Raw genomic sequence first — 17,733 nt, forward strand, 5'->3', positions numbered from 1 at the left:
TCCCCCCCTCTCTCCCCTCCCCCCCCAATACAATACAATACAAATCGCTTTATTGGCATGATAAGGTACATCTTATGTTGCCAAAGCATCAAGATACATTTATGGTTGAACACATAAACGCGGTTCCATTCATACAGTGTATAAACAGGTATATCCCTGAGTTAAAAAATATACAATATACTCTTGTCTTAGTTTACTGGTTGTCCCTCTGTTCATGGCAAGCTGTAACATAGTGTGCCGCCAGTGTTACACAGCTTCTCTCCTCCCCCAGTAGGAATGGGAGTTTTTGGTTGTCAGTCAGATTTCTGAATTCAGGGCATATTTGTGAGAATTTTTGGTAGAAATTCTCTCTGATGCCCTGATATTTTCCACAGGCTGTGAGGAAGTGCATCTCTGTCTCCACTACTCCCTGACTGCAGTGAGAGCATATCCTGTCTTCTCTTGGCAGCCTGGTCTGCCTGTGTCTGCCTTTTTCGATCGCTAGGCTATGTTCGCTAAGTCTGTACCTTGTCAAGGTTCTTCTCAGTTTATTATCCTTTACCATGGTCAGGTAATCAGCTATGTTGTATTGTCTGTTTAGGGCCAAGTAGCAATTGAGTTTGCTTTGGGTTTTTGTTGTTTCTGCCCAATATGACAGATATTTTTCCTTTTGCTTAGCGACGATTGTGTTGGGTCGAATTCTTTGTGTTACCCTGTCACTGTCCTGGGACTGGTTATTGTTAGTATTGTTATTAGTTACTTTATTGAGTCCCAGGACTAGTTGACTGAGGGTATTCTTCTTTATGGTCAGCTCTTGGCATTTCAGGGCGTCGTAGTGATAGCATTGGGGGTTGCTCATTTGTAGGTGATTCCAAAATTTGGTGGCTCTTTTTTGGATAGTGATTATTAATGGGTATTGGCCTAGTTCCGCCCTGCATGCGTTGTTTACTGTTTTCCTTTGAGTCCGGAGGATACTTTTACAGAATTCCGCATGTAGGATCTCAATTGGGTGTTTGTCCCATTTTGCAAAATCTTGTTGTGTTAGTGGTCCCCAGACCTCACTGCCATAGAGTGCAATTGGTTCAATTACTGATTTGAAAATTTTGAGCCAAATGCTAATTGGGATTTCTATTTGGATTGATTTTTTGATGGCATAGAAAGCCCTTCTTGCTTTCTCTTTCAGTTCATTCACAGCCAGTTTGAAGTTTCCCATAGAACTGATTTTTAAGCCCAAGTATGTGTAGTGAGTGGTTTGTTCAATTTTGGTTGTTCCTACTGTGAAATTTATTGTGGGTCCATGTTGTTTGGATCTTTGCTGGAACACAAGGACTTTGGTTTTTTGGGGATTTATTGTCAGGGCCCAAGTCTGGCAGTACGACTCCAGCAGGTCCAGGTTCTGCTGTAGACCCTCCTTAGTTGGTGACAGCAGAACCAGGTCGTCGGCATAGAGGAGGAATTTAACCTTGGATTCATATAGGGTGAGGCCGGGTGCTGTAGATTGTTCAAGTAGTTTTGCCAATCCATTAATGTAAATATTAAAGAGTGTCGGTGAGATTGGCAAGCCCTGCGTCACCCCCCGCCCCTGTGGGAAGTATTTTGTTTGTTTGTCTCCAATTTTAACTGCACATTTATTGTTTGTATACATTGATTTAATTACAATCATATGTTTTCCCTCCTACCCCGCTTTCGATAAGTTTCAGGAATAAACCGTCATGCCAGATGGAGTCGAAAGCCTTCTGGAAATCTACAAAGCATGCGTAGATTTTGCTTTTGTTATGGTGAACGTGTTTGTCAATTAGGGTCTGTAGGGTGAAGATATGATCGGATGTTCTATAGTTTGGCAGGAATCCAATTTGGCTTTTACTCAAGACATTGTGCTCTTCAAGGAAGTTTATAAGTCTTTTGTTTATGATGCTACAGAATACCTTCCCCAGGTTACTGTTTACACAGATGCCTCGATAGTTGTTTGGGTCGATTTTGTCCCCACTTTTGTATATGGGTGTTATGAGTCCTTTGTTCCAGATGTCAGGGAAATAACCGACACTCAGAACCAAGTTGAAGAGTTTTAGGATAGCCAGTTTCAGTTTGTCGTCTGCGTGTTTAATCATCTCGTTTAGTATGCCGTCTGTCCCGCAAGCTTTTCCTGGTCGCAGGTCCTTGAGTTTTTCAAGAAGTTCTTTTTCTGTTATTATGGCGTCTAGCGGGTTTTGGTTATCTTTTATGGCCATTTCAAGCTTTTCTAGTTTTTTGCGTATTTGGTGTTGCTCTGGTCTTAGTGTGTTTTTCTGGTATAATTTTTCAAAGTGGTTTACCCATGTGTCCCCATTTTGAATGGACAAATCGTCGTGTTGTTTTTTGTGTAGTGTTTTCAAGTTTTCCCAGAAACAATTGGAATCAATGGATTCCTCCATGGAGCTGAGTGTATTCTTAATATATTGCTCTTCTTTTTTGGTTCTGAGTGTTTTTCTGTATTGTGTTAGTGTCTGACAATAAGTAAGGCGTAATTCCTCGTTTTCTGGATGTCTGTGTTTTTGGTTTGATAGTTTTCTAAGTTTTTTCCTCATGTTATGGCAATCATGGTCAAACCATTTTTCATAGTTTTTTGTTTTGGGTTTGTTCTTGCGAGCTTTCAAGTTTGCATTTGTTGCCAAATTATCAAAAATATTGTTTAGTTTACTAACTGCCCGGTTTACGCCTTCTTTATTGTGAGTGTATATGTTATCCAGAAAGGTGTCTAAGAGAGCTTGAGTTGATGCATTGCTAATTGTTTTCTGGTATTTTTCCGTGTCATTTTTGGCCCATCTGTACGATTTTTTGGTGTTGTACAGTTTACTGGGTTGTGTTTCTATGTTGTTTGTTTCTGTCTTTTTGAGAAACATAGTAATTTGGCTGTGATCTGACAGTGTTGTTTGTGGTTTGACTGTGAATGCTCTGAAAGAGGATGGGTCCAAGTCTGTAATCATATAGTCTACTGTGCTGCAGCCAAGAGGTGAGCAGTAGGTCGATCTTCCTAGGAGGTCTCCTATGAACCTACCATTGACAATGTACAGACCCAGGTTTCGACAGAGCTGTAGTAGCTGTTTACCGTTGGTATTTGACTGCTTGTCGCAGTTATGCCTGTATGGAAGGGAAGGGATGTCAAAGTGGTTATTCCCGAAAACGTAATTGTTTCCCTGATTATTGGTGAAGTCTGGTTCTTCGCCCGTTCTTGAATTGAGGTCCCCACAGATCAACACGTTCCCCTGGGCCTGGTATTGGATAATTTCCCCCTCCATGTTGGAGAAGGTGTCCTCTTTGTAGTACGGGGAATCGATTGGAGGGATATAAAGTGCGCAAATGTAAACATCTTGGGTGTTTGAGATAATCTCCCTCTCAAGTTTGAGCCACATACGGTTTTCGCCCTTTTTTATAAATTTGATGTAATTCTTAAGTTCTGTTTTAAACCAGATCAGTATGCCTCCGGAGTCTCTGCCTTGGGTTACACTTGGTAATTTATTGGAGGGGACCACTAGCTCAGTGTACCCTTGGGGACAGCCGGTGTGTCCTTTTCCTTTATACCAAGTTTCCTGTAAAATGATAATATCTAGATCTTTAGTTTCCTCTATGAACTCTGGGGTCCTACTCTTCACTTCTCGCACTGAAGAGCGTAGACCTTGGATATTCCAGGTCGAAATATATAAGGATTTCATGTTAAGTTTTATCTTTTTCTATGATAGGTTAAAGAGTGGTACGTGTTTGTCGTGTCTAAGTGTGGGGAAAAAAAAGATCACCCCAGTTGTCCACAAAAGTTAATACAATTTGGTTACAGTTCTTTCTATTAATTAGTCCTTGATCCATAAGGCGGAAGTAGATGCTGCTGCACATCTGCTTATTGTCTCTTAATGGATTGTTTCTGTCTGAGGTATTGCGTACGTCCTGTGCATCTCTCCCTCTGTCTGGCTGGTAGCGGTCCTATTCCCCTGTGGGACAGGAGTGGTGCAGGTCTGATAATGTTGTTTTGCATGGGGATCCTCTCCGGTCTCGGTTGGTGTGGTGGTGGTCTTTGTAGTGTTCCTGATATGTACCCCCGCTGATCTCTGGTGGTCGGGGGGGGGGTCCTCTTGGAGTCTGGGTATGGACCCGGTTAAAAGCGACGTCCTTCAGGGCTTTAGCAAAGATCGATATTTTTTGCCTTTGGATGTGGACGTGGTCGTAAAGACATTCTTCATCGAGGGTGGGGTGTTGGGCCAGGTGTACGTTGTGGTTTGATTCGCATTCTGTTGCTATGCTGGCATTTATCTCATGAATTGTGTTGTTGTTGAAGTCTGTTCTCGGCAATATTGTGGAAACAGTGATTCTAGTGTTTGGAAATGTACTGCTTGCCTTCCTAATCATTGCTCTGAGCGATGTTGCTACCTCTTTCTGTTTGGCCTTTAGGTCATTTGTGCCCGTGTGTATTATTATGTGTTGGGGGGAGCCTAATCTGGCTTTGGTCAGCCATCCCATGGCTCTGTCTGTTGTTGGGCACCAAATCTTTTCTACTTTACTTCTAGGGAAGAGCTTTTTCTCCCATAGAAATTTCCCATTTGAGTCTATGAGTATTACGACGTCAGCCTTGTTTGTGTTTACTGTCTGGTGGCTTTCGCCTGGACTCATAGTGTGTGTGCTGGGCTGGGGTGTCTGGTGTGTGCGTACCTCTTGTGAGCGGCTCGCTTGTGGTTCCATGGTGGTGGGGGAAGATTGCGAGTCAGTATGCTGGTCGGTCTGTGTGGCACCCCTTGTATTGTGTGTCTGTTGCTTTTGTTCCGTGTGGGAGTGCAGCCGTTCCGTCCGGCTCTGTCTTGTCTTATCTCTAGTCTCTGGTTGCTGGTCTAATGGTGTTTTCTCTCCTCTATGGCTCTCTTCTTTTTCCTGCAGCTCTTTCACCTGATTCTTAAGTAGATTCACCTGGTTATCAAGTCTATTCAGCTCTCTCTTGTGTCTCTCCCTCTCCTGCTTTTGTTTGTCATTCAATTTGAGGACCTCCTCTCTAAGTTTAACCATCTCTATCTCTAATTGATTAAATTTATCTTTTGGTTGTATCTGGCTGTGTGATCCCGGGGTATGTGTCTGGTCGGCCCTGGAAGGCTCACTCACTTCCTGGTAGGGGAACTATGTGTGGCTTCCTCCGTGGTAGTTATGCTGGGGCTTGTCAGTTGTATCGTGTGGCTGTGGTTCCCCGGGGTTAGTGTCTGGTTTGAACTGTGTGGCTCGTTCATCCCTTGACCATGCAGATTTTCTCCTGGTAAGTTGTCAATGTTGGGGGGAGTGCGGGCCACTCTGGGGCTGTTCATTCCCCTCGTAGTTGATCTTTTCAGTGTCCTGAAGGCCGTTGCAAATTTGTCGAGGTTGCCTTGCACTAATATCGTTCCGGTATTGTACGCGTTGACAGTCGTGATTGAACTGTCTCCTGGTGTGTTAATTTTCATTATGGACCCATTTGCGGTATTTTTTAGCTTAACCTGGTATAGTGTGATTTTATTGCTCTGATCCAAGCCGCTGGCTGATCTGAGTAGAATATGAGGTTACTTTTTGTCCCATTGTTGTAACAGTCAGTAAAGAGAGTTTCTGGTTTTTCTCTCATCTGAGCATGCTTGATCGTTTTTATAGCTTTTTTTGTGGTGTTGGGGGGAATCTGGAAGCGGGGCTGTTGTGGATCTTCTGATTCGCTCATTTTTGGTAAAGTATTGTTGATCTTAGAACAAGCTTTTCTGGGGCCCCGGGTTTGGTGTTACCCTCTCCCTGTTCGCGAACTTTCCCGGTCCCCCTCTCCGACCCCGTGGTCCCTGGGCCTCGGCTCCTGGATTCACCCTTCTCAGGTCTGAGTCTGTGAGCCGCTGTTTCCCGGTGCCTTCGGGCTGTTCCCCTCCCCCTCAGAGGTCTCTGGGCCTCTGTTTCGGCCTGGCTCCTCGGGCCTTTCCCTGGGCCTCCCTCCCTGGGCCCTGTACTCACTGTCTTGGTTGCGAGCCTTCTGGTTGCTCTCCTTCTCCTCAGAGGTCTCTGTGCCTGCTGGCCTGGCTCCTCGGGCCTTTCCCGTGCTGGATTGTTGGGCTGCGGCCCGAGTCCCCTCAGCTGTGCCGATTGCTGGATTCCAGGCTGCGTCCGAATCTCCTCGGCTGTGCCGATTTCTGGGATGCGGCCCGAGTCCTCTCCGCTGTGCCGATTGCCGGGCTGCGTTCCGGATCTCCTCGGCTGTGCCGATTTCTGGGATGCGGCCCGAGTCCTCTCCGCTGTGCCCGTTGCCCCCCCTCCCCTCCCCCCCTCCCCCCCTCCCCCCTCCCCCCCTCTCCCCTCCCTCCCCACCGCTCCCACTCCCCTTTCCCTTTCCTCCCTTTCCCTTTCCTCCCTTTCCCTTTCCTCCCGCTCCCCTTTCCCCCCGCTCCCCTTTCCCCCCGCTCCCCTTTCCCCCCCTCCCCTTTCCCCCCTCCCCTTTCCCCCCTCCCCTTCCCCCCCTCCCCTTTCCCCCCCTCCCCTTTCCCCCCCTCCCCTTTCCCCCCCTCCCCTTTCCCCCCTCCCCTCTTTCCCCCCTCCCCTCTTTCCCCCCTCCCCTTTCCCCCCCTCCCCTTTCCCCCCCCTCCCCTTTCCCCCCTCCCCTTTCCCCCCCTCCCCTTTCCCCCCCCTCCCCCCCTCCCCTTTCCCCCCCCTCCCCTTTCCCCCCCTCCCCTTTTACCCCCCTCCCCTTTTACCCCCCTCCCCTTTTACCCCCTCCCCTTTTACCCCCTCCCCTTTTACCCCCTCCCCTCCCCTTTCCCCCCCTCCCCTCCCCTTCCCCCCCTCCCCTCCCCTTTCCCCCCACCCTTGCTCTCTCTTCCCCCCCCCCCCCCCAGTCGCTCTCTCTCTTCCAACAACAACATGCCCTCAAAAGACCCTCGGCACCGCCGGGCACTTTAGCTAGTAGCTCATATATTTAAGACTTTGTGCCACCTGTGATGCTCTTCTTTGAATCTTTTCCAGTGTCTTTGTTTTGTCAACTACAAAGAGGTGCAAGAACTATAGAGTAGTAATAATGGGGGACTTCAACTATCCTAATATAGACAGGGATCGTAATAGTGCAAAGGGCAGAGAAGGGGAAGAATTTCTTAAGTGTGTGCAGGAGAACTTTCTTGATCAGTATGTTTCCGGCCCGATGAGGGAGGAGGCATTGCTGGATCTGGTTCTGGGGAATGAGGGGTCAAGTGGAGCAAGTGTCAGTAGGTGAACATTTAGGGAACAGTGATCATAGTATCATAGGGTTTAGATTAGCTATGGAAAAGGACAGGGAGTAATCCAGAGTAAAAATGTTTAACTGGGGGAAGGCCAATTTCAGTGGGATGAGAATGGATCTGGCCCGGGTAAACTGGAATCAAAGATTGGCAGGCAAAACTGTAATGGAACAACCTTTAAAGAGGAAATAGTTCAGGTACAGTTGTGGTACATTCTCACAAGGGGGAAAGGCAGGGCAACTAAAGTCAGGGCTCCCTGGATGATGAAAGAGATAGAGAATATGATGAAGCAGAAAAAGAGCGCATATGACAGAGAATCAGGCGATACATAGAAAGGTCAGAGGGGAAGTGAAAAAGAAAATAAGGGGCAAAGAGAGGGTATGAGAATAGAATGGCAGCCAACATAAAAGTCTAAAAGTCTTCTATAGGCATATAAATAGCAAATGGATAGTAAGAGGAGGGTTGGGGCCGATTAGGGACCAAAAAGGAGACCTATGCATGGAGGCAGAGGGTATGGCTGAGGTACTAAATGAGTACTTTGCATCTGTCTTCACCAAGGAAGAGGATGCTGCCATAGACATCGTGAAGGAGGAGGTAGATCATACCTTTATTTCATTTTTTCTTGTAATTTTTCCACTCCTTTTCCCCCCCCCCCCCCTTTCCTTTTGTTTCTCTCTCACACCTGGCAGCTACCTCTTGCCCTGCCAGTACACTTTACACCTAATCTCAGCCTATTACCATCTCGTCTAGCTTCTAATCTCTTTTACTTCTTTTGTTTCTTTTATTCTTTTGTCCGATCGCAGCCCTGCCTTCGATCTAGTTTCTTTTCTTTCCAGTTTTGAAGAAGGGTTCGACCCGAAACGTCAACTCAAATTTCTCTCCACGGATGTTGCCTGACCTGCTGAGTTTTTCCAGCATTTTCAGTTGTTATTTCGGATTTCCAACATCGGCAGTATTTTGCTATCGTGAAGGAGGAGGTAGTGGAGACATTTGATAGCATAAAAATTGATTAAAGAAGAGGTATTAGAAAGGCTGGCTGTACTTAAAGTAGATAAATCACCAGGACCAGATGGGATGCATCCTAGGATGTTGAGGGAATTGAGGGCGGAACTCGCGGAGGTACTGGCCATAATATTCCAATCCTCCATAGATACAGGGGTGGTGCCGGAGGATTGCAAATGTTACCCCCTTGTTCAAAAAAGGGTGTAAAGATAAACCCAGCAACTACAGGCCAGTCAGTTTAACCTCTGTAGTGGGGAAGCTTTTAGAAACAGTAATCAGGGATAAAATTAACAGTCACCTAGATAGGTGTGGATTAATTAAGGAAAGCCAGCACGGATTTGTTAAAGGTAAATCGTGTTTAACCAACTTGATTGAGTTTTTTGATAACAGAGAGGGTTGATGAGGGCAATGTGGTTGACGTGGTGTACCTGTACATGGATTTCCAAAAGGCGTTTGACAAAGTGCCACATAATAGGCTTGCCAGCAAAGTTGAAGCCCATGGAATAAAAGGGACAGTGGCAGCATGGATACGAAATTGGCTAAGTGACAGGAAACCAAGAGTAGTGGTGAACGGTTGTTTTTCAGACTGGAGGAAGGTATACAGTGGTGTTCCCCAGGGGTCGGTTCTAGGAACTCTGCTTTTCTTGATATATATTAATAACTTGGACATGGGTGTACAGGGAACAATTTCAAAATTTGCAGATGACACCAAACTTGGAAGTATAGTGAACAGTGAGGAGGAGAGTTATAGACTTCAGGAAGACATAGACAGGCTGGTGAAATGGGTGGACACGTGGCAGATGAAATTTGATGCAGAAAAGTGTGAAGTGATACATTTTGGTAGAAAGAATGGGGAGAGGACATAAAATAAACTAAATGGTACAATCCTAAAGGGGGTGCATGAACAGAGAGACCTGGGGTTATGTGTGCACAAATCGTTGAAGGTGGCAGGGTAGGTTGAGAAAGCAGTTAAAAAGTCTTACGGGATTCTGGGCTTCAGAAATAGAGGTATAGAGTACAAAAGTGTGGAAGTTATGATGAACCTGTATAGAACACTGGTTCGGCCCCAACTGGAGTACTGTGTCCAAATCTGGGCACCACACTTTTGCAAGGATGTAAAGGCCTTAGAAAAGGTGCAGAAAAGATTTATGGGAATGATTCCAGGAATGAGGGACTTCAGTTACATTGATAGACTGGAGAAGCTGGGGTTGTTCTCCTTGGAGCAGAGAAGATTGAGAGGAGATTTGATAGAGGTGCTCAAAATCATGAGGGGTCTGGACAGAGTAGATAGAGAGAAACTGTTCCCATTGGCGGAAGGGTCGAGAACCAGAGGACACAGATTTAAGGTGATTGCATAAAAAGGTTTTATCTAACATCGCCTTTTGTTCTTTTGCCAGTGAGTGGTTAAGATCTGGAATGCACTGCCTGAAAGGGTGGTGCAGGCAGGCTCAATCTTATCTTTCAAAAGGGAGTTGGATAAGTATCTGAAGGAAAAAAATTTGCAGGGCTACGGGGAAAGGGCGGGGGATTGGGACCAGCTGAGGTGCTCTTGCAGAGAGCCGGCACGGGATCAACAGGCTGAATGGCCTCCTTCTGTGCTGTAACCATTCTGTGATTCTAACTACTATAATCAAATGTGGACATGGTACTCCATGTATGGTCTTCAAATTGTCTGTATAACCCTCGTAGAATTAACGGGGTAACTTTACTCATTTGCACTCAGTGTAGAGCTTTGCCTACTGTAGTGCATGTTTGGAATTTAGGGCAAGTGCTCCCCATGATTTCCCACTCACTAATTTTAATTCTTGTGCTCTATTTTTCGGCCATCCACATGATGAAACTTTTAAAACCCTGACTCCAGAGCCACAGCAATGTGGTTGACTCTAAACTGCCCTCTGAAATGGCCTAGCAAGCCACTCAGTTGTCAAGAAGGTAGCTCACCACTGCCTTTTTTTATTTATTTGTTCATGGGATGTGGGTGTCGCTGGCAAGGCCAGCATTTATTGCCCATCCCGAGTTGCCCTTGAGAAGGTGGTGGTGAGCTGCCTTCTTGAACAGCTGCAGTCCGTGTGGTGAAGGTACTCCCACAGTGCTGTTAGTGAGGTAGTTACAGGATTTTGACCCAGCGTCGATGAAGGAATGGCGATATACTTCCAAGTCAAGATGGTGTGTGACTTGGAGGGAAACTTGGAGCTGGTGGTGTTCCCATGCGCCTGCTGCCCTTATCCTTCTAGGTGGAAGAGGTCGCGGGTTTGAGAGCAGCTGCTGAAGAAGCCTTGGCGAGTTGCTGCAGTGAATCCTGTAGATGGTACACACTGCAGCCACGGTACACCGGTGGTGGAGGGAGTGAATGTTGAAGGTGGTGGATGGGGTGCCAATCAAGTGGGCTGCTTTGTCTTGGATGGTGTTGAGTTTCTTGAGTGTTGTTGGAGCTGCACTCATCCAGGCAATTGGAGAGTATTCCATCACACTCCTTACTTGTGCTTTGTAGATGGTGGAAAGCGTTTGGGGAGTCAGGAGTTGAGATACACACCGCAGAATACCCAGCCTCTGATCTGCTCTTGTAACCACAGTATTTATGTGGCTGATCCAGTTAAGTTTCTGGTCAGTGGTGATCCCCAGGATATTGATGGTGGGGGATTCGGCGATGGTAATGCCGTTGAATGTGAAGGGGCTGTGGTTAGACGCTCGCTTGTTGGAGAAATTCATTGCCTGGCACTTGTATGGCATGAATGTTACCTGCCACTTATCAGCCCAAGCCTGAATGTCGTCCAGGTCTTGCTGCTTGCGGGCATGGACTGTTTCATTATCTGAGGTGTTGCGAATGGTATTGAACACTGTGCAATCATCAGCGAACATCTCCACTCCTGACCTTAAGATGGAGGGAAGGTCATTGATGAAGCAGCTGAAGATGATTGGGCCGAGGACACTGCCCTGAGGAACTCCTGCAGCGATGTCCTGGGGCTGTGACGATTGACCTCTAACCACCACAACCATCTTCCTTTGTGCTAGGTGTGACTCCAGCCGGTGGAGAGTTTTCCCCCCGATTCCCATTGACTTCAGTTTAACTAGGGCTCCTTGATGCCACACTCGGTCAAATGCTGCCTTGATGTCAAGGGCAGTCACTCTCACCTCACCTCTGGAATTCAGCTCTTTTGACCATGTTTGGACCAAGGCTGTAATGAGGTCTGGAGCTGAGTGGTCCTGGCGGAACCCAAACTGGGCATCAGTGAGCAGGTTATTGGTGAGTAAGTGCTGCTTGATAGCACTGTCGACAACATCTTCCATCACTTTGATGATTGAGAGTAGACTGATGGGGTGGTAATTGGCTGGATTGGATTTGTCCTGCTTTTTGTGGACAGGACATACCTGGGCAGTTTTCTGCATTGTCGGATAGATGCCTGTGTTATAGCTGTACTGGAACAGTTTGGCTAGAGGCGCGGCTCGTTCTGGAGCACAAGTCTTCAGCACGACAGCTGGGATGTTGTCAGGGCCCAGAGCCTTTGCTGTATCCAGTGTGCTCAGCTGTTTCTTGATATCATGTGGAGTGAATCGAATTGGCTGAAGTTTCTGTGGTGGTGGGGACCTCAGGAGGAGACCGATATGGATCTTCCACTCGGCACTTCTGGCTGAAGATGGTTGCAACGCTTCAGCCTTGTCTTTTGCACTCATGTGCTGGGTTCCACCATCGTTGAGGATGGGGATATTCATGGAGCCTCCTCCTGCCGTTAGTTGTTTAATGGTCCACCACCATTGACTGGATGTGGCAGGACTGCAGAGCTTTGATCTGATCCGTTGATTGTGGGTTCACTTAACTCTGTCTATAGCATGCTGCTTCTGCTTTTTATCTTCATGTAGTCCTGTGTTGCAGCTTCCCCAGGTTGGAATCGCATTTTTAGGTGCTGCTCCTGGCATGCTCTTCTACACTCTCAACGGCAATTAGGGATTGACAATAAATGCTGCCTTACCCAGCGATGCCCACATCCTGTGAATAAAAAAAAAGGCCCAATTTTTGCCCTAGATGAGTTGGGCTAACTGAGCATGGATGAAATTATGGAATACAAAAAAACACTGCAGATGCTGGAAATCTGAAATAAAAACAAAATGCTGGAGAAACTCAGCAGGTCAGGCAGCATCTGTGAAGAGAGAAACAAAGAGTTAACGTTTCAGGGCGATGACCTTTCGTCAAAATTATGGAAACCTGTGGTTTATATGGCTCAGTGCCACTGCATGCAGCACACAACTTATTGAGGTTTTGTTGGAAGGGTGTTTTGTATAAATCTGTACAATAAACTTATCCTCAGAACACTTGTTTTCTTGTACAACATAGAATCATAGAATAGTACAGCACGGAAAGAGGTCATTCATCTCATTCTGTCTAAGAGCATACCATTCGTCCCACTTCCCTGCTCTTTCCCCATATCCCTGCAATTTTTTCTCCTTTAAATATTTATCCAATTCCTTTTTGAAGGCTACTATTTAATCTGTATCCACCACCCTATCAGGCAGTGCATTCCAAATAATAACCACTCGTCGCATAAAAAGGTTTTTTCTCATGTCGCCTTTGGTTCTTTTGCCAATCACCTTAAATCTGTGCCCTCTGGTTATCGACCCTTCTGCCATTGGAAACAGTTACTCTATCTAAACCCTTCATGATTTTAAACACCTCTTTCAAATCTCCTATTAGCCTTCTCTGCTTTAAGGAGAACAACCCCAGCTTCTCTAGTCTATCCACGTAACTGTAATCCCTCATCTCTGAAACCATTCTCGTAAATCTCTTCTGTACCCTCTCCGAAACCTTCATGTCCTTCCTAAAGTGTGGTGCCTAGAATTGGACACAATACTCCAGCTTGGGCTGAACTAGTACTTTTATAGATTTAGTATAACTTCCTGTCTATTTATAAAGCACAGGCTCACATTTGCTTTATTAACAACTTTGTTAACCTGTCCTGCCACCTTCAAAGATTTGTGCACAAGTACCCCCAGGTCTCTCTCTCCTTGCACCCCCTTTAAAACTGTACCATTTAGTGTATGGTCTCTCCTCATTCTTCCTACCAAAATGCATCATCTCACATTTCTCTGTGTTGAATTTCATCTGCCATGTTTACACCCATTCCACCAGCCTGTCTATGTCTTCTTGCAATCTATTACTATCTTCCTCACTGTTTACCACACTTCCAAGTTTTGTGTCATCTGCAAATTTCGAAATAGTGCTCTCTACCTCCAAGTCCAAGACATTAATGTATACCAAAAACAGCAGTGGTCCTAGTACTGAACTTGTGGTAACTCCACTATATACCTCCCTCCAGTTTGGAAAAATAGCCATTCACATCAACTCTCTCTATCCCTTAGCCAATTTTGTATCCATGCTGCTGCTGCCCCTTTTATCCCATGGGCTTCAATTTTGCTAACAAACCTAATACGTGGTACTTTATCAATCGCCTTTTGAAAGTCCATATGCACAACATCAACCGCATTGCCCTCATCCACCCTCTCTGTTACCTCCTCAGAAAACTTAATCAAGTTGGCCCTTAACAAATCCATGCTAGCTCTTCTTTATTAGTCCATGCTTGTCCAAGTGTCTGTTAATTTTCTCCCGGAAGATTGTTTCTAAAAGCTTCCCCACCACTGATGTTAAATTGACTGGCCTCTAATTGCCAGGTTTATCCTTCTCCCCTTTTTTCAACATGGGTGTAACATTTGCAATCCTCCAGTCCTTTGGCACCACCCCTGTATCTAAGGAGGATTGGAAGATTGTAGTCAGCACCTCTGCAATTTCTACCTTTTAGTTCCCTCAACAACCTAGGATGCATCCTCTCCGGACTGGGTGAATTATCTGCTTTAAGTACAGCCAACCTTTCTAATACCTCTTTATCTATTTTTATGTCATCCAGTATCCCGGCAACCTCCTTGTTTACCATAGATTTGGCAAAGTTCTCTTCCTTGGTAAACACAAATGTAAAGTACTTATTTAGTACCTCAGCCATGCCCTCTGCCTCCACCAATAGATCTCCATTTTGGTCCCTAATAACTTTGTGTTATTTATAAACTTAAGGAATGTTCATGAACAGCAGGGATACTGGAACTAAACTCTGTAGTGCTCTGTTGGACACAGCTGCCTGTTGATGGTTGGTATCCTATAATATAGCTAATTAATCTAATTTATAGCTTCTCATGGATTTTCCACTTGACTATATATCCTGAGCCAGACAGAAAATTAATCTACAGCCTGGGAACCACTTACTGTTCCAGCAGCATCAGTTCCATTAGTTTTTGTCCCTTTAGTTCTTTGAAGTAACGGAGAGGGTTGATGAAGGTAGTACGGTTGATGTTGTGTATATGGACTTTCAAAAGGCATTTCATAAAATACCACATAATAGACTTGTTAACAAAATAGAAGCCCATGGAATTAAAGGGGCAGTGGCAGCGTGGATACAAAATTAGCTAAGAGACAGAAAGCAGAGTGTAGTGGTGAACGGTTGTTTTTCAGACTGGAGGGAAGTTTACAGTGGTGTCTCCCAGGGGTCGGTATTAGGACCACTGCTCTTTTTGATATAAATAACTTGGACATGGGTACACAGCAGATAATTTCAATGTTTGCAAATGACATGAAACTCAGAAATGTATTAAATAGTGAAGAGGATAGTAACAGACTTCAGGAGGACATAGACACACTGGTGAAATGAGCAGACATATGGCAGATGCAATTTAACACAGAAGTGTGAAGTATTGCATTTTGGTAGGAAGAATGAGGAGAGGCAATATAATTTAAATGGTACCATTTTAAAAGAGGCAATGTAAGTCAAGGGTCATGTCCTGATCTGATTCTTGAGCACACTAAAGCCAAGATATGTGTGAACCCCTTGAGGAAGCCATTTCATGCAGATTTGTGTTTGCACTGGTTATAGCTGCACTTAACTATAAGTATCTAGGTGGTCCATTTGGACAATTTTCAACTTCTGTTTCAGTTTTAATTTTGAGAGCTGACTCTGCCCAGGCAGAGAGCTGTTTCACCATGTCCAAGAATAATATGGGTCTGAATTTGGTAGCTGCAGCATAGATACAGTTTAAAATAAAATGTGTAAATGTGTTTTGTCATTTTAACCATTCTTTTTCCTTCTCGTGTAGTATACACTATTCAAGACCTACTTTCACAAGGGCAGTGGCACCATGCAGCTGGAATAATGCTGTTTTTCTGGGCAACAATTCATCACCACAAGAGCCATGTGATACTGGCCAGTCTCAGGAAGAACAAACTGGGTAAAAACTTTTGCCATTACACAATATTTCTGTAAATGAGAAATCTGAGTGTGAACCTGCCAGCTGTTCCATAACATTGAAAGCAAAGTTATTTTGTATTCTGTAAATTCAGTAATGATTGCCCTACAAGGGTTCAAAATTCAGTATGTGAACACCTGCTGTTATTTAATAATAATCATAAAAATGCTTTCATATTTTTAGTTCAGATATATATAATATGCAGAATGTCATTTAAATTGGCCAACATCTTGTAAAACTTAATGTATCGTTTGTTACAATGATTCTTGTAATAATTATTCATTTGACCTGACTGACCGAAGGTGAAGAGACAGCTGGACCTGATGGCTTACATCCTAGGGTCTTGAGGGAAGTGGCGGTAGGGATTGTGGATGCATTGGTAATAATTTTCCAAAACTCCCTGGACTCAGCAGAGGTCCCGGCAGACTGGAAAACTGCTAATGTAACACCCTTATTTAAAAAGGGCAGTAGACAGAAGGCTGGAAACTATAGACCGGTTAGCCTAACATCTGTGGTCGGTAAAATTTTGGAGTCCATTATTAAGGAGACAGTAACAGGACATTTGGATAATCATAATTTAATAGGACAAAGTCAGCATGGTTTTATGAAGGGAAAGTCATGTTTGACAAATTTGCTGGAGTTCTTTGAGGAAGTAACATATAGGGTGGATAAAGGGGAACCAGTGAACGTAGTGTATTTAGACTTCCAAAAGGCATTTGACAAGGTGCCACACAAAAGATTATTGCTTAAGATAAAAAATCACGGGATTGGGGGTAATATTCTGGCATGGATAGAGGATTGGCTATCTAACAGAAGGCAGAGAGTTGGGATAAATGGTTCATTCTCAGACTGGCAATCAGTAACCAGTGGTGTTCCGCAGGGGTCAGTGCTGGGTCCCCAACTTTTTACAATCTATATTAACGATTTGGAGGAGGGGACCGAGTGTAACATACCAAAGTTTGCAGATGATACTAAGATGGGAGGGAAAGTAGTGAGTGAGGAGGACATAAAAAACCTGCAAGGGGACATAGACAGGCTAAGTAAGTGGGCAGAGATTTGGCAGATGGAATACAATACTGGAAAGTGTGAGGTTATGCACTTTGGCAGGAAAAATCGTAGAGCAAGTTATTATCTTAATGGCAAGAAACTGGAAAGTACTGAAGTACAAAGGGATCTGGGGGTCCTGGTGCACGAAACTCAAAAGGTTAGTATGCAGGTGCAGCAAGTGATTAAGAAGGCCAATGGAATGTTGGCTTTCATTGCTAGGGGGATAGAATATAAAAATAGGGAGGTATTGCTTCAGTTGTACAAGGTATTAGTGAGACCGCACCTGGAATACTGCATACAGTTTTGGTGTCCATACTTAAGAAAAGACATACTTGCTCTCGAGTCAGTACAAAGAAGGTTCACTCGGTTAATCCCGGGGATGAGGGGATGGACATATGAGGAGAGGTTGAGTAGATTGGGACTCTACTCATTGGAGTTCAGAAGAATGAGAGGCGATCTTATTGAAACATATAAGATTGTGAAGGGGTTGGATCGGGTGGATGCGGGGAGGATGTTCCCGATGATGGGTGAAACTAGAACTAGGGGGCATAGTCTTAGAATAAGGGGCTGCTCTTTCAAAACTGAGATGAGTAGGAACTACTTCACTCAGAGGGTGGTAGGTCCATGGAATATGCTGCCCCAAAAAGCTGTAGAAGCTACATCATTACATAAATTTAAAACAGAAATAGACAGTTTCCTAGAAGTAAAGGGAATTAAGGGTTACGGGGAGTGGGCAGGAATTTGGACATGAGTCTAGGTTCGGATCGGTCATGGCCCTGTGGGTAGCGGAGCGGGCCCAGGGGCCGTGTAGCCTGATCCTGCTCCTGTTTCGTGTGTCTAATTCTGTTAGATTCAGGAGATAGTCTGTCATAGTGGATTGGCGGTTAGGATCAGATCAGCCATGATCTTATTGAATGGCGGAGCAGGCTCGAGGGGCCAATTGGCCTACTCCTGCTCCTATTTCTTATGTTCTTAGTTTTCATTATTAACTGAAAGGCTACTTTTTCCTCCCTCATTTCCTCCTTTCAATTCATAGTGTGATACAGTTTCGTCCACGTGCCATTCTTCTTGTGTGAACATACGCATTGAGCATCAGCGGACTATCCTACTGTAAAGAGTTTCACAGCTGAGTGATCCTATCATCCAACATTTACGCAGGAACATTTTCCAGCAACCGTCACTGGATGATTATCAGCAGTGAAAGCCC

At 45.0% G+C, this 17,733-nt stretch overlaps 1 protein-coding gene across 2 annotated transcripts in view; it reads left to right on the plus strand.

Moving 5' to 3' along the window:
• Positions 1 to 17,733, plus strand: part of srd5a3 (steroid 5 alpha-reductase 3) — a 35,727-nt gene that overhangs the window by 14,894 nt on the left and 3,100 nt on the right. For both annotated transcript variants that reach the window (XM_085970040.1, XM_085970045.1), the window contains exon 4: positions 15,330 to 15,461. In XM_085970040.1, coding sequence (XP_085826166.1) covers positions 15,330 to 15,461 — 132 coding nt within the window. The remainder of the gene's footprint in view (positions 1 to 15,329; positions 15,462 to 17,733) is intronic.

This window comes from Somniosus microcephalus, chromosome 2 (genome assembly GCF_052327205.1).
Source record: "Somniosus microcephalus isolate GS21.2 chromosome 2, FLI_Smic_1.0, whole genome shotgun sequence".
Taxonomy (NCBI): domain Eukaryota; kingdom Metazoa; phylum Chordata; class Chondrichthyes; order Squaliformes; family Somniosidae; genus Somniosus; species Somniosus microcephalus.